The 19962-nt window shown below is 43.5% G+C and overlaps 1 protein-coding gene across 7 annotated transcripts in view; it reads right to left on the bottom strand.

Annotated features, from left to right (window-relative positions):
• The window catches only part of TSPAN18 (tetraspanin 18), a 120592-nt gene that overhangs the window by 13705 nt on the left and 86925 nt on the right, over window positions 1–19962 (bottom strand). For all 7 annotated transcript variants that reach the window (XM_058807835.1, XM_058807838.1, XM_058807834.1 and 4 more), the window contains 4 exons: window positions 12563–12652; window positions 7273–7364; window positions 6328–6522; window positions 808–882 (listed from right to left, as the gene is read on the bottom strand). In XM_058807835.1, coding sequence (XP_058663818.1) covers window positions 808–882; window positions 6328–6522; window positions 7273–7335 — 333 coding nt within the window. In that variant the 5' untranslated portion in view covers window positions 7336–7364; window positions 12563–12652. The remainder of the gene's footprint in view (window positions 1–807; window positions 883–6327; window positions 6523–7272; window positions 7365–12562; window positions 12653–19962) is intronic.

Here is a 19962-nt window from a genome sequence, read left to right as displayed (position 1 = left end):
CACACCCATCATTCCAAGAAGGATGGACCTACTTCAGTCAGGCTCTCCTTTGCATACTTGTGAACATGAAAAAAAGTCCACAGACCTTTGCTGTTTAGAGAAAGAAATGAGACTGTGGTTACTACTACTGTAACAGAAGTTTACCACTAGCCCAGGGCAGGGATGATGGCCAGGTAACAATATTCATTGCAGAAGAATAGAGAAAGGCTACATCATATGAAGCTTTGGAGACAAGGACAAATCTAAGCAGGGCAATAAGTGGGGTGGGACTTGCTTAGGGCTAGTTGGGGGAATATCTTACAAGCAACACTGGTAGGAGTCTGGTGAGCAGCAGAACACGGAAGATCAAGAATTAATATGATTAGAAGATTCATAAGAGATTTTTTGCACTGCAGAGCAAGCATCAGCTCTGTCTAGAAAACAGGCGTTTTCAACAATTAATATTAAACCCATATTATATTGAAAAAGGAAAATAGTTGCTTTTAATTGCAGTGTGACTTTTATCATAAAACTTCTCTCTGATGGAATGTGCAGCTGGTTTGGCTGCAAGAGAGTCAGGAAGACTTTAAAAAACTCTAAAAACTTCAGGGATAACTGTGTCACCATAAACTCCCCATCCTGCACCAGCCAGGTTAGTTGACATTCCCTGACGTGCTGGCAGTTCTTCAGACAGGCTAGTAATGAACAAGGTTTGCTGATATGTTTGAAACAGCCACTCTACAGACAAATCAGCCACTGTCTAACACTCTGCTCCAGCTGTGTATAACCCCATTGGGGTCCAGAGATTGCCCACCATCAGATACTTACGTTTTCTCTGAATATAAAAGCCAGGATTGCAGCTGAAAGCTCCGCCAGGAAGATTAGCAAAATAAACATGAAGAACTGGAAAAGAGAAGATAAAAACCACAAACATAGCATTAACTGTCTGCAATAGGTAGTAGGAATACAGAGTTTTGCTGATCACCAATAGATGGAAAAAATAACTGAGGAAACTTGTTTTTCCCCCCTGACAATTAAGAAACTGTATGAGAGAGTCACTTGAAGCAGACATTCCCTCTCTGACCTCATCACAGGACATGGGAGCTTGTGACACTTTTGCCTGGTTCTAATGAGTAAAAGTGTATAAAGTTACAGAACCCAGAGCATCCCCTGATAAACCTGCACCAGGTTAAAACAGTAAAGTCTGCTTTGATGGAAAAGTTATATAAATTGAGGACATGCTCACAGAGGTTAAGCTGTCCAGACACAAGTATAGGTATCACATGTCAATGCACACACACACCCCTGATTACAATACAAACAACACAGTTTTACTGTAATATAATCACAGCTTCTCTTGTGTGGAAGGAGGAAGTGGAACATACCCTCAAATATTTATACCTATGACCTAAAATGGACTGTTTTCATTTCAGGACAAAATTAGCCTTGGTTAATATTCTCCCCACGCAATGGGGTTGCACTGAGTGAAGTACTAACCACACAGGACCTCTACAGAAAGTTGATAACACGCCACAATAATTTAATTTGGTTATGCAAGTATCATCCCTGTCTTGTATGGTATCCAAAGTGCGCATATTCACATCCTTAAGATAAGGGCATGCTGCAGACTTGACAGAAAGCACAGCCTGCCCATCAAAAGATAGTAAAAAGGAAACAGGCCTCCAGGTTGGAGTAAAACTCTTCACACTTATGTAATCATAATTTTACAAAAAGGGAAGGAAAGCAAAACAGAGAGGCACATGGCTGTCCAATCTAAGCTAGAACTATATTTCATTCTGTTGCCTTTGCAACCTTCTGCTGCTTCAGTCTAAAAGTTTGGTTTTCAGTCTTGCCTAAGACACCTTGTTTAGGTGAGGTTACCAAGCCTGGGTGATCCACGGTACCTTCACCCCCCGCCCCAGAGAAGTAAATCAGATGCACTTCAGAGGTCTCATCCCCAGAGACTGACATGCTGCTGGGAGGGTGCTGTTCCTGGGACCTTGTCTACCCAAAACACTCAGGCACTCGGGAGTGTCTCCAGCCCAGGAAGAGTGATGGGACTCTTGTGGGCTTCCACTTCAGATTCTGCCTGCTCTTGTGGCCAGTTCTCATTGACACTGATGCCTTGAGCTAATTTGATGCTGCTTCAATCATTACAAACCAGTAAAAAGCACCAACAGGGATGTGCCATTTAACATCCCTAAAACAATGAATGCTGATGCTGAGGAATAGCTATAGGAACAGAGAAGTAAGTGGATAGATTCATACTCTCTCCCGAAATGGCATTTATTCTTGTAGAGAAAATCATGGACTTGAGTAACTATAAGTCTGAACTAGGTAGACAATTTTAACATTCTTATTGCCATAAAGAGAAATTACCATTTGAATCAGCCTGCCTAAAATTCAAACAGGCCGACAATTTGCTCACAGACTTTGAGATTATTTTACAGAACTGAGTAAATGTTAAGACATTAACTCAGATTTAGGCATTGTGTGAGAAAGGCAAAAGTGAGCGGAGAACCCTGTAAGACCACATCATGTAGAGGGTAATAAACTTGGTACATGTTACCAGTGAAGATAGATGAAGCAACAAGTAAAAATAAACACAAGAGAAGTCTGGATTTGTGTGTGTGAGAGAGAGAAGTTTATAGAAGGTCTTTCTGAAACAGAAAACAGGCAGACAGGGCCAGAAGTACTATTGTGATGCCCAAGCAATTATTTATAAACACTGTCTGAAAGGCTGTGCATTGTGCACTTCAATAGTGGAGAAAGAATTCAAACTATATGCTTGGAATAGGCAAAATGTTGTTTTGTTGTCAGTTATCAGAGCTTTAAGTGATTTTTCCCCACTGGAAAAGCACATGCACCACCCTATCACATTTGTCTTCCTGCTTTTGCAGCAGAAAAAAAAGAAAAGGAGCCTGGGCTCAAATGAAAAAACAAGAAAAGTCAGACGAGCAGGGATTTTGGGGTTTTAACAGCATGCTGTTGCTTGATTTTACTGAACTAGTTAACTCTCTAATTTATTCTTAATGTTGGAGTTTTCTGTGTGGCTTCTTTTTTTCCCTGCTCAGAGACTGTTTTAATTTCACCACAGGAGGGCAAAGAACAAGTGATGAGAATGAACGACGCTTTGCAAATTCACATCATCATCCATCAAGGGATCTCAGCATAGTCACTAAGGTCTAAGGTGGTGATCAAGTGATTAATCCCATCACCCTGCTAATTGCATTTCATTTACTGATTACTGGGAGGCACATGTTCACCCAAGCTTCAGCACAGGTCTGTGCAGAAGTGGAAGCAGTCATTCCCAGATTATCTGTGATAAGCTTCATTATCATTCCCAAACTGATTTACACTTATATTGTGCACTCTGCATTACAGATTTGTAAGTTACAGTAGGAAAAAACTCACAAGCAGCCATTAGGGTTGATGAGAAAAAGATGGATCATCAGTGTTTCAGAACTTACTCCCATTCTGCATTTGAAGGGTCAAAATCTGCTTAATGTGTTTTCCTTCCAAAAATTAAATTGATTACTGATATGTGAGAGCACAAAGGAGCCAGCTGGTTAATGCCTGGGACACAATAACCTCACATTTAAATTCAGGCTTGATTCTTGACATTTGAACATGGGTACTCCCCACATCCAAAGTGAACATCCTAAGAAATGGAATCTCTCATACTGGTCAAAAATTTTGCCTCAGCTCCAAGTGATGGTTACAGGAGTTTTCACAGAAGTGGTCTATCAGAAGTTTCCACAAATTAATGCTTTGTGTTTATTTTTCATAACTCATCCTATGTTCCAGTTTCAGAACTGCTGTTCCAAAAAAGCATCAACTGTCTTTAACTCAAAGGACCTGGACCTGCATTCTCATGCTGAGAAATTGGAGGGGCTACTACATCCATTTTACAGGAGTGCAAAACAGGATGTCTGCATTTGAAACTAAGCCAAATGAAGCTAACACGGGCTCTTCTTTTAACAGAGCTGAATTCAGTCCCTTGGTACACAATGTTGTACATTCAGTAGTACTTTGGATTCTGATTTTTACAGTGTTGTTTTGCAGTCAGAGGACCTTCAGTACAAGTCATTCAATGTATGATTTGCAGGCCACTGTTTGTTCCTTTTTGTTTTTGTGAGTCAGGTCCAAATGCCAGGAAATCCTCACAGCCTTGTGCTTAATGCAACATGTAGGTCCCATAGTGATAGGGTTACTTTTCACCAAAATACAAGCAAGCTTAATGAAAAATAAAAGTCCTTGCAAACACTGAAACCAGAACCTAGGAAACATGAATCTCTCTTGTCCCCTCTATCTTCTGTTTACATTTGGCCTAAAAGCTTCAGGCATACATTATGCATCACTGAAATCTCACTCAAGCAGCTCTCTGGCTCATCAATTCTTTAACAACTTTGTAAGTGGACTTGATTTGATCTAGCAACTTCTCCCCAGGCACCACACCCACAAAGACTTACACTCTCTGTTTTGCAAGTGTTCCCAGTCCCTCTGGCATACAGTCATGAATCTTTTGCCTATCCAGTGTCTAAAACTTACTCCTATCAGACTTTGCGTTTCACAGATGTTTTAAGATTGGCTGATTTTAACATCAGCTGCTGTGGCCCCAAAAAAGAAGTTAGAAACATATTTCTTCTCCCAGGTCCTCATCCAAGTGCTTCACACTGCTGAACATGAGATGGCTGGCTGTTTAGCTAAGTTGGTGTTGATAATAAAAGCCCTTGAAAATCTGACGGATCAAAATAGAACAGTAATTCCTTATCCAGTAATTACTTTTAGAGTTTCTCCTAGTCTGGGCCATTACTTCCAGCTCATATTTTTCTCACATTTCATTCAAAATAAAATAATAATGAAGGTAAATAAATAAAGTAGCAGGGCTCAGAACAACCTCTAGGAGTAAGAAAAGTAATAACCACAAAATTGAGTGTACTGGAGTATAACTAAAATACATGGAGAAACATTCAAACCTGTAAAAGCTGGTATATCAGGAAAGAACAAGGCCCAGAGCTCCATTTTTCCAGCCAGGTCACCAGTCTGTGTGCAGCAGACTGAAAATATTACTCTCCCCTTCACTTACAGCAACATTTCTCATCAAACTTCACTTTTAGTTTCTTAATCTGACAAGGACAGGCTTTGAAATAACTTCAGGCTCATTGGGCCTCATCCTTTCCATTTTATTAGGTTCCTTTGAGCTGAGCTCCACAGGCTTCACAGGTGATACATTTGTTTTTCTGATTTACTTCTGAGATGAATCACTAGAAATCAAACCCAGAGCAGCTTCCCCAAAAGGGCTCTCATTTGCAGGCTATGAACTCAAGGCATATGGGAGCCAAGGGCCAGAGAGAATTTATCTCAGTGAAGCCACACTCATCTCTAGGAAAGGATGTGTTTGCAGTCAAGAAAGAGGACTTTCCTGTCCTGTTTAAAGTTAGAGACAGGCCTTTTTTTGAACCATGAAGCAGCTGTGCAAGACACAAGCCTAAAAATACAGTAAGAACGAGATTTTAAAAAAGAAAAAAACCAAACCAAAACCCACAACAAAGCCAAAGTGCCACCAGACCCATTGGGAGAAACAAAAGACCACATTTTACAAAGAAAAAAGAATCACACCAAAAGAAGAAAAAGGAAAAGGAAAAGAAAAAGAAAACTAATGGTCTTTGTTTTTCAATACATAACTGGCAATGCTTTCCAGCAGGAGATAATGGCTGAAAATCCTTCAGCATCAGAACTTGGGAGGAGTGGGGGGCAAGGGCAGAAGAGGCTTATTTTAGCTCTTTGTGACTACTGATGACCACTACAGACTGAAATTTAATCCTGTTATTCAAGGGAAAATTTGTCCAAAGGTATCAAATCTGGTTCATTTTAGGAGCAGAGCCGGCTGTATCAGGGAGTGACCAGCTATTGAGAACAGCAATGACAGCAATGACTGCTGTGATGCAGTTCTGGGCTGGGCATTTCTGCTGGCATGGGGGGTTCCCTTGCACAGTGCTGTGCCCCAGTGTTCCCTCCTTTGTTGTGAACCAGTGGGTTTTGAGTAACCAAGAAAGGATCATTTTTGGTCACTTTATAGATGTTGAAAAAGACCAAACAACCAAATGGGGTCAATTAGAATGAAAGCTTAAAAGGATTAAAATGCATTCCCAGACTGGGCTCAAATCTATATAGGTGAAAAAGCAAATTATCTGTATTAGAAGCAGTGTGTAAAAGTATCCTAAGCCTACTTATCGTCTGAAGGAATAATGGCTACAACAGCAGACACCCATTCCTGTGCTTATCCCAGCATCATCTATCCAGTCACCCCTACGAAGCACCAACAGACACTGCAAGGGCACTTACAAAGAGCAGGAGGCATTTGTTCTCACGGATGGCACCACAGCAGCCCAGGAAGCCCAGCAGGAAGAGCATGGCTCCCATGGCCAGCATGATGTACGCTCCCGTGAAGAGCAGGGGGTTGGCTGCCACTATCTCTCGAAAACCTGTGGGATCCACAATGACCCAGATTCCGAGTCCCAGCAGGCATGCTCCTCCCAGCTGTCACAGCACGAGGACAGGAGAGAGAGGGAGACAGGTCAACACAAAACAACCGCTGCAGAAAAACTGGATTCATTGCTGTCTTTTGATCAAAGATGTTGATTTGGGGAGTTTGTGTTTCTGCAAAGGCATGCTGTGCAGGTGACTTCTGACATGCTGCTCTTAGTATCTCTTGCTCAATAAATGAATCATTTGCAGCAAAAGCACCTTTCTTTCTTGACATGTCACTCTACCAACTGTTTACTCCCTCTGTACTGCTGAAAGACAGTCTTGGTCTGCTGCCACATCTGTGGAGGACAGTGAAGGGGTTCACGTGAACCATACCTGCCACAGAGGCCAGGGTGGCTGGGCACTCCCACCCTTCCTTTCAAAAACAAAACTAGCTAAGAATGACTCCATATGTGGTAGGGAAATTACTGCTCCTGAGTGAAAACCTCAGCAGGGCAGCCAGGACTAGAAAACAATTTATTCTGCCATTCAAGGATGAACTATGTGCATCATTAGTTACAGCTTTCCCTGTGGTTTCCCCTGTCAAGGACAGCAATAACTCAGACAACAGTGACCACTGTGCTGCCTTGCTGAATGTTTGGGCATCTTTGGATGCTGCAAAACACTCAGTGATTGCTAGTGCACAACAGAGGGGATATTCTGAATTGTGGCATCTTTACCACACTATAGCCTATCCTGCTGGGCAACAGCAGGCTGCTGGAAATGGGGATCCAGAAAGGAAAGTGAATTCCAAATACTTACAAATATAAAGAAATTGAAAAGAAACATCAGGTATTTCATGCAGCTGAGACAGTCTCCCTCCATGGTCTTCAGGGTCCTTTGTCCAATTCCTCCTGCAAAACAACAGCACTTTCTTAGCACGCTCATTTCTATTGGAATGACACAATCCTATCTCCAATCTATTTGTATTTCCCCCAAGACCTTGTGGAGTTCATTATAGAGAAGAGCTCTTTTCTTACCTGAAGGGGGAACACAGCACAGGCTAGTAAGAGATAACGATTGCTGCCTGGTGCCTTTGCGTTCTTTAAGGTCGGAAGGCGAACACAGAAGTGAAGGGGAAGGTTGCAGGAGACCAAAGGTCTAGCTTTACTTGCAGACTGAGATACTGGGGAAAAAATATGCCTCTACACATGAAGAATTTTTTTCCCCCACTCCTTAAAGCTTGTCAAGTCTGAGAATCACTGGATGTACCTGTCCATTTCACGCTGAGGAAAGGTCATATTGAAACAGGAGCCAGAACAAGCTGTGCCCAGTTAGAAGACACACAAAGACATTTGGGACAGCTTTCTCCATACAATCTCCCTCTACAGAATGAACACCACACTAACATGAACAGCTTCAGGGAAGCTTGTAGACACTTGGGCTTGGAATGACAGCAATGCAAGGACATGGCAGGGACCAAGGAGGACATCCGTACATGGTTACTCAGCCTGGGCACAGCACCTGCTTGCCATGCAGTGAGAGATGTTCCTGTGCCAGGGAGATCCTGCTGCTCTGTGCTCCACCCTGCACAGGTCCTTTGCAAGAAGAACACATGGATCAAGCTTGGAAAGTTTTTGAGGCCAGGAAAAAATGCTAAGGAATCTTAACCAGTTCTGAAACTCAGTGTCTGATTTAGACAACAAACTCCTTGGCCAGTGCTTCTGTTGGAAGAGCAGCAATAAATCCTGACCAGGTGAGGCTACACTGGAGGAAAGTTCCTGCTTGCATTCATTTATGCAATGAAGTGACTGTGTGTCCAAACATGCCCGTACATCACTAAGTACCTTAGAGGGACAGACAAATAAATACATTAAATAGTAAAACTTCCACTGTAACAATGCAGTCATGGCACTGTGCACAGATGGAGCCATACATTTGCAAACGCAAAGACACAGGTTTGCTTGGCTCCCCAGAGGAGCCTTCCCAAAGCCCACATGCTTCTTAATGCATCTCATTCCCTTTCTCCACTGCAAATACCATTCCCTAACAGACATGTATCTAATGATATGCTATGGTAGCAAAGTCCATTTAATTCACTTAAAATAAAAAACTGAAATTATTCAAGATCTTTTCCGGGCCAGAAATAAAACTGCCTTTCACTCCATTGTTTTTGTTAAACCACAAAATCTGTGAGTGCTCTAGAGCCTCATGAGATGCTTTCCTCTGTGACCATAGGCTCTGCTCTGCTTTAGCCAAAGAGCAGAGATAATCCGTGGCACGCAGAGCTCCCAGCACGGGGCTGCCTGAGGTAAGAGCCAGATTTTTGTTACACAGTGTGTGTTGGATATACTGCTTTCACTTGATTATAATCAAATCTATTCCTTCTTTGTAAAAAAGCTGAAAGGCTGAGACACAAATGGTGTTTCACAGGAGCTCACGTGGGCTGTTTTCCCTCTGCAGCTGCCTGTACCTGGGGCAGAACAGCAGTGTGCCTCCGCTGGCTGGGTACTGCCCAGGGAACTCTGCTGCAGGAATTGCTTCTGGACAAACACAAACCTGAATCTAAACCTGAGAGTGAGGACAATGTTTTTTCTTTATGAAGTTTATTTTCTTATACCCCTGGTACATAATTGTTCTGCCCAGAGAAATTCAAGGACAAGATGGTGACTACAGGAGATGGGGTGGGACACAGAGCTCAGATGTATGCCTGCAGGAAATGACCACAGCTCCCTGACACTGTTTAAAGCCATGTCTGCAAATCTGACAGAGAAAAGGGGTTCTTCAAGTCCAGAAGGCTAAGGAGCTGGGCAGGGAATTCTTCAGTTTTGTGGGAAAAGTGAGCCTTCAGCTCCACTATGACTTGGACACTTGGGAGGGATATGAAAATACAGACAACTCACTAGGGTACTGGGATTTCAAGAGTCCCACAATTAGTGTCACATAGATGTTCCCATCACCACACTAAAAATTCATGCTCCAGTGAAACATAGAATGGCTAAATCTTGGTAAATTAGCCAAAGTCTTAAAGTAATCTCAGAAATTTCAAAGTCCTGCTGCCTTAAGCACCCACCTGTGTAATCCATATTATAGTAGACTTTGTTAAAAAAAAAAAAAAAACAGTAAACAAAACCCAAAACAGTTTAGCCTTATTGTGACACTATGCATAATTCACACACCCCACTACCGTCACCCACAAAGCAGCAGTTTCTAAGCCTAACACTGTCTTGCTGCTTTGTAGTGTTGATAAATCAGGTTCCTGCCTTACTTTCCTTTCCATGTCTGGGACAGCTTCCTCTGTAAGGTGAGCAAGCTCCCTTGGGACTGCTCCGATTTACATGAGCTGAATACAGGTCGACTTTTATTTACAAAGACAAACATAGGCTATGATTGTTTGCATCTCTCCTGCCTGCCCATCCACTCAGTATGTTAAAGTGTTTTCCAGGCATAAGAAGGGAAGGGAGATTTTAAATCCAATGAGCAATCAGATCCTGGAAACTTCACTGTCCAGAAAAACCAGTCGGTCACAAAAACCTGGGAGTAGCATGAACACATGCACACTCAGCTTTGACAAACAAGGGCTCCCTTCTTGTTTGCTTGGGAAAGAGATTGTCCCCAGCAGCGGTACTGGGCTCAGATTTGTAACTCCTGAACCCACTACACTTCTCACAGCCAAGCAATAACTAAGTGCAACCTTACTCATTATGCTGTGCTTCAGATCAAGACCACACTCACTGAGGCTTTCAGATTCCAAACTTCTTCCACTCAGGATGAGCGAATGGAGCACAGAGGCTATACTGTGAGGTCTGGGCTGGTAAAGCCAACAACAAACCATATCAGTTTCCACATCAGAGGAACTCAATGCAAGCCTCCAATTAGCTTTGCTAATTAGCTGAAGGCACCTGGAATCCCAGTTGACAGGCTCCATGGCTAAAATAACTGACATTAAAGGACAGTCCTGACTCACAGAGATGGGTTTTCGTTCTACTTTTCTTTTTAAGCCATACACACAAAGAGCAAATTATCTGAGTTACTCCTACTACACACTGATACAAGTGTGATAAGAACTGAATGCCTATGTGCTAATCTACCTTTTAAAAATACCTTTACCCCCCCTCCTTCAGGCCCCAGATCTGTGAGATATTAAGTTCTTCTCTGCAGGAGACATTTAAAGCTAAGCAAACACGAACAGTCAGAACTGCAGAAGACAGAGGCTGACAGATGCTCTCCCTGGCTTGTCCCATCTCAGACCTGTGAGACACATGAGATGCATTTGTTTTTGTCTGAAATGTAGCTATAAATGTTCAGCTTTTTCTAAGGCACATTATTCTACATTTCTCTCTCCCATGTATCCCCCATTAATTTTATCTTGGAAAGGGATGGGGAGGCTAAAAGTCCCCAGCAGTGTAGCCAGGAAACACAGCCCAGCTGCTGTAATCAGTTAGGAATAAAGTCGAGTTTTTAAAGCAATGCATTTTTTTGTTCTCCAGCCACTTCCTTCCTTTTGTCATTTGCTTTGCATGCCTTGCAGCTGCCTTGAACATTTCTAAAGGCAGCTGCCCAACCATACCCGTCAAAAGGCCTCCAATTTTTCTCTTTGCTGCCACTGACATTTCCCTCAACCCCCATATTCCTTTAACACTGAATTGAAACCCATGGATTCACTTAGATTGCCCCTTTACCTTTGCTTTGAAGAAGGAATCACTGAAAAACTGAGGTTGGACAGGATCTCTGGGTTTCACTGAGTACAAGCACCCACTGCCTCCAGCCTGGGCCAGTTCCAAATCTGATCCAACTTCAAAGTTAGAGCATGCTGCTTAGAGTCACATTAGTTAAATTATTAATATCTCCAAGGACTGAGTCTCCCCATCTCCCTGGACACCTCTTCCAATGTTTGATGACTTTCCTTGGTAAAAAGACTATTCAAAACAGCTGCCCAAGGTGTGTCTGAGTTACCTGGTGGCAAATGCAACATGAGCATCTCATGGATGTGCCAGTCTGTCAGAACTCTCACGAGCACCTTATCTTCACCAGTCTCAAACCTCACCCCAAACCTCAATTTTCCTTGCCCATCCCTAACAGGCCACTGCAGACAATTTGTGTTTCAGTATAGAAATTCAGAAAGATTGACTGATTGCTCATCAGTCTCCCCATCTCAAATACTTGATAGAAAACACAGAATAACTGAGATTGAGAGAGATGTCTACAGGTTCTCTTGCCCTCATGCAAATCACCTTTTCAGTCACTGTTTTTCTATCACATGATCTGTGTATATCTTCTCTCAACATAAATATCTCTTTGCTGTCAACATGCATGAAGAACTTGTCCACTGAACCAATGCTCAACTGTTGCTTCTTCTAAAATGTCAGAACCAGTTCTGCAGTACTTCCTACAGAACATTAGCCATTAGCCTGTGGCTTGAGCAGGAAATTATGCCAACTCACATCTACATTTGTAGCCATTCATAATGCACCAACTAAAAGCAGATGTGTTTGAAGTTCTCCAGAATCAGTACCAGGTACCTTTAAAGGTATTAGAAAATACGGACTAGAATCTCTTTCAAGTAAATATATTGATTTCTAGAGGCTGTCCCAGATAAGGTGTCACTGGAAAAATCCCTGAAGCTCTATGCTACACCAGTGGCAAAGGATCACCACCACTTGGCATGGCTCCATGGTGTCCCCTCCCCAGCAGCGTGGCATCACAACCCTTTGGCTTGCAGGCATGGAGACTTGCCTCAGCACGCTTGCCTTCCTTCCCAAGTACACCTCTCATAAGAGGATTTCTGGGTTCACTACCCACAAGCAATATTCAGCTCTGGTGGGATCTCCTAAGAGAACATACCTAACAGGAAGAGCCTTCCAGAAAATCCTCTCAGAGCATTATTTTCTCACAGTCTTCTCCTCTAAATGCAACAGAGATTACGGACAGTTTCATAAGGAGTTTCATAAGGAAGGATGACTTTCTGCAGTACCCCACTGGTGACACGGTGGCAGATGAGTCTGTATTTCTTATTGCCTCCAGCACACCATAGCCACCCTTAAGCTGCTCCAACAGAGATACAGAGGAAGTACCTGGCACTCAGAAAGAGCGAGCCATTAACAGCACTCACCTTTACTAATCTTGGGACTTGAAGCACAGTGTCTGTTCCAGTGTTTAATTGTCTGTGTGTCCCATGTATCTCTTTCTATCCAAGCTTGTCCTGTAAGAGAAAAATACACAATTACTGAAGTCAATAAAATGTAGTCATGTTAAATACGCAATTTATTAAAACACACCGTCCTGATGAAAGTGCTCAGTCTAATTGCCACCTTAATTTGGTGTACATTAGCACTAATGAAGAGCTTTTAATACCCAGTGAGGGATTCAATTCCTCAGAATCTCTGTAACAATCTTTGGGGGTGTTTTAAATGCCCACAGACCACATGTAAATGTATAGTCCCATTACACCTGCACTTCATACCACAAGAGGACTAGATTAATACCAGCTGCACCTTCAATATTTTATAGGAGGTTTAGACAAACTTTAATCTGCTGTGACTTTACAGCCCATTTACTGGGAAAATGGAAAAGGCAGGAAGGAAGATGGAATGCATCTTTGGGAAGCCCAGCCATTAGGAGCAGCAGCATAAACGTTGGGTGCTGTCCCTCGTTCTTCCAGCCAGCTGTCACGCCAAGTTGAGCAAACTATTTCCTCTCCCTCTGCCTCACTGTCACTGCCTGGAAAGCAGCAACAGAGGAACAGCAAAGCCACAACCCTGGCCACCCAAAAGTATTAGATATAGGGGTGCAGGCAGAGGGACTCAGGTGCAGACTGCCACTGTCCTCAAAGTAACACTCACAGTTTTCTCAGTAAGTTTTAATTTCTGCCCACACAATGCTGAAGAGAGCCTTTGACTAGGCAAAGGTGAGGTGAGACTACAGACTGATGTGCAAGGCACACATGTTTGACTCTTGCTTTCTCAGGGCACCCACTCCTAGATTGCTTTTTCCACACATCTGACACAGCCCAAACTCCATACTGCAGGGCCTGTGGGGAAGGAGCAGTCTTTCACTCTTCAGAGAGCACCCCATATCATAAGAGGCTAATATTCACATAGGACCCAGCACTGTAACTCACTCACTCATCCTTCAAACATGGTTTTGGCATACTCACAGCTTTGCTGGAGCTGCTGTTCCCTGAGAGGCACCAGATAAGTCACCTGGGTCTCTCCCTGCTTTCTCAGTGCCAGCATTTCATCATGATTTCTGGGAGTGGGTGCATTTAACATCTGTTTCCCACAAACATTAGTAAATGTGCCTTTGAAAATTGCCTGCCATTAAGACTTCTGTGAGTAAAAGTCTATCGTTTGTTGTTGGCAGGGAGCAAACAAGGAGTTTCAAGGTGGCTGGAACTATTACAATATAAAGCATACAATGAATATTCATAGACCTTTTTTTTTGCATTAATTCCTCACATTTAATGTCCTTCCTCTGTCACTGTAAACCTACATCTCTAGATGAAGGACAGGGATGGCTTCCCCTTGGAAACCTGGAGAGTGCAAACATCTCGTGCCAATCCACCGGTCTGTGTTCAGAAGTGCTGGAGGCATGAGCCGAGCAGGGGCTGAGCTGCCCTACGTCACAATGCTGGGTACAAGGGCTGCTCCCAGTCAGTACAGCTTTTCCACCAGTGTCAAAGTTCACGGGGTGCTGTGGGACTGCCTGGGAGGTGGCTGCAGCAGGTTCAGCAGGTCTGAAGAGAGGGAACATCTAGGACAGGGGACAATGCCTCACAGCAGAGAGCCCCTGTTTGGCAGTCAGAGCTCAGTGCCCATGCTGACCTTTGTATCTATTTCTGTGGTGTGCAGGGAAGCCTCATCCTTTGCATTGCAAGTGTGATTGAGAGACAATTTCTTTGGTTGCCCTGTCCTGTGATGCCACTTTCTTGGGATAGATGCTGCCAAGAGAAGTTGGTTCTAACTTTAAAGCAGAGATGACACTGTGCTATATAAACCTATCATTAAGAAAATAACCAGAATGATAGGATTCCTGCTCCTACTGTGTGTGCATATAATTACATTCCTACAAGCCCTCTGAGGTCTGCGTGGGAGAAGAGTTTTATTTTTTTATCCATCATAAGTCACAATATTTTAAAGAAATTACAGCACCTCAGAGAAGAAGAGTTTAAATGCTTCAGTAGGTACCAGCAGATACTGTGTCAGAAGGGATGAAAGACTGCATTTAGTGCCAAGAAGCAGCAATGATCCACCTGACGGTTGCCTTAAAGGAGAGGAAGTCCCTGCCAAACAGATTCTCTTTGGTTAATAGCTACGATTTTGTCATTAGGGAGAATTGCACAAAGTGCAAACCCACCATGCCTAATTGTGACTCCAGCAAGCTGATGCCTTTAATTACAGTCTCTGGGGAAACACAGTGGGAGCAGGAGCAACAGCTGAGGCTAAGCCTCATCTTTGGGCTGGCCAGCTGTGGCTGGCACATTGTCCACAGCCACCACATCAGCTCTCCTCGCTGAGCATTGGCTTCTCTTCACATTCACAGTGCAGCCCATCAAGGAGCCGGCTTTGATGAAGGAAAAGCAGCTAAACATGTGCGTCCTGCTGGTATCAGGCTGCAAGAAAGGCAGCTGGATGGAGCTCCAGAGCAAAGAGGGATGGGACAGAGAGGGGTTGAAACAGACAACAGGCAGCAAGTGAAACGAGAAATTAATGGAGTGTGCAGGATGAAGAAGCAAGGCCTGTCTTTGTGAGAAATTCAGCTTGTTGACTAGAAGGAAGGGCCACCAGATGAACCCCTTAAAACTGTTGTGTGTCACAAGGACTTCTAGCTTCTGCCAGTATCCTGTGCTCAATACATTTGCAGGGTCGAGATACACTTAAACACATGCCAGCCGCATGATCCATGGCTGTCATGACTTCTTATTCAGAAGTCATGTCCTGCTGGATCTCTGTGTCAGGTCAGTGCTTTCCAGTGAAAGGTGAGGAGAAACGTCTCTGTGGAAGCTGGATCAGAATAATTTCATTCCCTTGCAGTGGCTTCAGAAAAGAGGTGAAACACTTTTTGATTTAGAGCTGGACCTTGGCACAAGCTGTCAGCCCCATGTGTTACCCTGTAACTATTGCTCCAACATAAATAAGTGTTTGTTCTGGAATGTCATAGCACTTGTGCAGCAGAATCGTTGCTATGACACAACTACATTACTTCATGTAAATCCAATTAGATCGCAAAGTGCACTGTGTAACTGTAATCGGCCCCTGTGGAGCAGCCATGAGGGGACCTGCACAAGGCCCTGCAACTGGATACTAAATTACAGTCAATCTACCTCCTCTTTAGTTGCGTTAAAATGCTAATGTCACTGCAACGTAGGCCCATTTACCAGCCACGACCACCTTGCCTTGCAGCGCTGGAGTGAATGAGCCTGTTGCACTGCCTCAGAGCATTTAATTCCTCGGTACAGTTGAGTGAGCAAAGTCCTTAGGGGCATCTTATACCTGCAAACAGCAACCTGATTTGCTTTGATAACTCTAAAAGCATATGAGGCTTGTGACGGTGTTTAAATGAATCGGAGCTGCCTCCAAAACTACCCCAAGTTTCCTACACAAGCAGAGCAGCTGGGTCTCATCTCATCCTGGCTGCTGCTAACAAGAGCACACTTCTGCCACCAAAAGTCTGTGTGCGTAAGAGCACATCAGTCTCACACAAGAGGACAAAGAGGGCTGGACCGAACCCCTCTAAATTATCAAATAAATAACACCAACTTTACAACATAGCTACTAATACAACTATTACCCTCTGTTTTATATTTGCAACTTTGCACAATGTGTGCATAGAATACATGAGATCATATGGAGGTAAAATCTCCCACACGTGCAGAGACATTCAGAATGGAAATTCAGAAGTCCCAGAGCAGAACCAATTCTAAATGCTGTAAATGTTTTGAAAAGTGCTAGATTATGTGTTTGAAGTGCCAGCATGCCTTCAGGCCACAGACCACTCCATTTCAGCTGGTGCAAATGTGCACACTGCACCGTTCAAAACATGAACTGCTTGCTCACTTTGGCCCCTTCCCAAGCAAAGTTCCATAGGTAATCACATCTGGCTCTTCCATACAGCTTCTCACACACAGGAACCAGCTGTCTCAGAAAAGAAGATCCTGCATACAGAACCAAAACATCTGATACCTACAATTCTTTTGAGTTCTGTTCCTTTTTAAAAAGCCCTCAGACAGCTCACAGGTGGATTTTCCTTGTATTAACTGCAGTACAATGGAACCATATGGTACTGATTGCCTGCCTTTCTACACAGATGACCCAGAGATTATATACACTGATAATACAACAACATTAATTTTGTTTATTAGATGAGAAAACCAGGGCTAAAAGGGGAATGGATGTGCTAAACCTCCTGACCCCCAATATAGCTCTCTGCTCATTAGTCCATACTGAGACCAGTCCCAGCCCATGAAAAGGATGATCACTTCTGGCTGACAAGCAGCACTCTTTGTCAGGCATCTCCTGTCCCAGAGAGCTGTTACTTAGCAAGCCCAAAGGGAGGCAGCTAACTTTGGCCTCCTCTTTCTGACAGTGTTTCCCTTCTGAATGGAATCAATATCACCCTCCAGAGTGGATCATGGAGCTGCAACACAGGCCAAGTGACATTACCCACTGTCATGTCAGGTACTGCCACGTGTTGGAGCACTCCGTGCACTTGCACAGCATTGCAGACACTGAGGGGATTTAACACAAAGTCCAAATGCCTGCCACGTTTTCCCTGAGCCTGCCACATCTCACCTTTACAACAACTGGCTCCTCAGTGCTCCTTTCTGTTCTCCTTTCCTATAGCCCTGCTTTGTTTGCAGCAAGTGCCTCAGCACTTTGTGATGGTTTTGAGAGATGCAGGAATAAATCTCAGGAACACTGGGCAGTTGCTGTGGCAACCTTGTTCTCCTCAGACCATGATTTTCAATATTTTAAGAATTTTCCCAATACTTGCGTGCTTCAGGGAAATAAGGCAGAGGAGAAAAAATATTTTAAAGTAAGGATGGTACCAAAAGGGATTACTATAAGCCACAGGGCTTATTTTGTCCTATCAGAAAGATGATGATGTTAAGTTCTTAGCAGGAAAAAGAAGCCATGACTGTCTAGGCAGAGGCAAGGAGCCATGGGCAAGGGAATTTGAAATCTCTGTTTGTATCATCTGTTTTAATGCAGAACGGAGTTGCAGATCAATAGGTTACCTTTTTTTTTGTCGTGTTTATTCTCAGTGTTTTCTCATAAGGTAGAGGTGTGGAAAAACTAACCCACTATTTAGGATCATCTGATTGGGGAAGTAATAACTTTAATTCCTTTTTAAAAAGAAATCCCAAACAGAACTTCGAATGCATTAAGTATTGTTAACAAAAAAAAAAAAAAAAAACAAACAAAAAAACCCAAAAAAACCCCAACCAAACAAAAAACCCCACAACAACAACAAAAATACCTAAACAAATCCCCCCACCAAACCAAAACCAGACAGAAGCCCCCCAAACCCCAGAAAGCTAGAAAATTCTCTGATCAAGGTAACAGCCTACTCAGATATAAAAACAAAACAACCAATTTAGTCAGCCTAGAAAAGCAAAGATTAGGAAAAAGAGCCTGTAAGAAAAGCAGATCTTAAATGACGGATCTCAATAATAGTAAATAATCCAGAAAATAATATTTCTGGAAATCTGAGAAGGGACATTATTTATCTGCTTCTGGTCATCTCTTAAATGTTTTTAATGAGAAGAATAATAATGCATCCTAAAGTGTAATGGATTCTAAACACAAGAGGATATTGTAGGAAATACATGCACAGGTGTGATATGTGCAGGAAAACATGAATGCAGCAAAAGACATGAGAAATGGCCTATGAAGGAGAGGCAGACCTGAAGTCTAAGTTTCCCTGCTTATAGTCAAACTGATACATATCTCATAAATATTTCATGTGCAAATCTAAACTGAGTTTCACTGTAATCAGCACCTTTAACTTACTCTAGCACATAAAATTGCAGCTAATGTGGTTTGAAAGGTAAATGTGACTGATCTGAACCACACCTGCCCCAATTAAGGTATGAAGACCCAACCACTCAACATCTTTTACTACACATATTTTTGATTTCAGATTAAGAGAGTGAACCATGGCCACAGCCCACGAGAGGGCTTCAGATGTTCTGCAGGAAAATAAATGAGTGTTAATAAATCCCATAATCTTGGCATACGTGTTTCTAAATGTTCTCTCCTCCTCCATAAGACATATAATCTAAGTGCTCCAGCAGCCATCAGGTTCCAGGCACACAAAAGACCCCAAGCACAATTCATACACAGATGACAGGAGCACAGGGACCAAGTGAGATATGAGCCAAAACTCAAAGGCTGGCTCCCAGCTGCTTTTGCTTTCCCAATGGATAACAGATACTGCATCAATACACACAATGTCATGCTAGTGAGTTTGCTGCTCTCTTAACACCTCATTTTTCTCTCCACCTGAACGTATTTTGAAAGCATGCAGTTCACTGTCCCCTTCTCCTTTCTCTTTTGTCCTTACTCATGGCACGGTAAACATGAAAGACAGCATGGCTGGTTATTGTTAATGCATTTGAAAGTGCAGACCTTTAAAAGGGGGTTATTCTGGAATATGCCACGGTTTTCCTTGTTATTTGCACAGGCAGCTAATGATCATCCTAATAGCTTCTCTCTCTGAAGTCGTAATAAGCTTACAAATGAACCCATTCAGCACATATTAAAAAGCAAGGGATGCTCCTTTGATTACAGCCTTTATGGAAATCTCCGAATATTTGTTTTGTTGCTGCACAGCCACAATTAGGACATGCTGCTGGGAGCCGGCTCAGCTGCCGGAGCAGTGGGGTTTGGAGACACCTCCAGTGCCATAGCAACACAGCCACCTCTCCCAGCATCAGACACAGGGAGCCTGGCAGCCCTTCAGCCCAGGCAAGCGGCTTCAGCTCTCGCAGAAATTAGGAAATAAGCGGTGAATGAAACCCAGTGAAGCTGCCTCTGCTGGCAGCTGCGCTTCTGAGGCAGCGCCGACAGCCCCACGGGCAGCTCTCACCGAGGGTCCTGCTGCACCCACCAGGGCCCTGCCACGGGCACGGTGTGGGGCACACAGCCCTGAGACACAGCTGCACTCCCCACCCTGCGGCCTGGAGCTGTCACACTGCAGGAAAAATGGGCAGCAAGGGCAACATAGGCAGGGGACACCTGAGGAGGCAGGAGCTTTACCTTGCTGAGGTGCCCGTATGGGGGAACTGGCTTCCATCGCCCCTATAACACTTCCCCCTCCATGACCTCATCCTTCCACATGTGGGAGGGGACCCAAATAACCTTATGGAAATCTCCTTACCACTTAACTGCTCTGAGGTTGATCTAAATCCCACTTATATTGCTAACAGACTTAAACTTCTCCAAAGGGGGGCAGGGGAAGGGGAATTAAAGGATGTAAAAACCTGCAAAATTGGGGTTCTAGTTTTCATTT

The sequence above is a fragment of the Ammospiza caudacuta genome, chromosome 6, assembly GCF_027887145.1.
Source record: "Ammospiza caudacuta isolate bAmmCau1 chromosome 6, bAmmCau1.pri, whole genome shotgun sequence".
In the NCBI taxonomy this organism is placed as follows: Eukaryota; Metazoa; Chordata; class Aves; order Passeriformes; family Passerellidae; genus Ammospiza; species Ammospiza caudacuta.
This window is presented reverse-complemented; position numbering and strand designations above follow the sequence as displayed.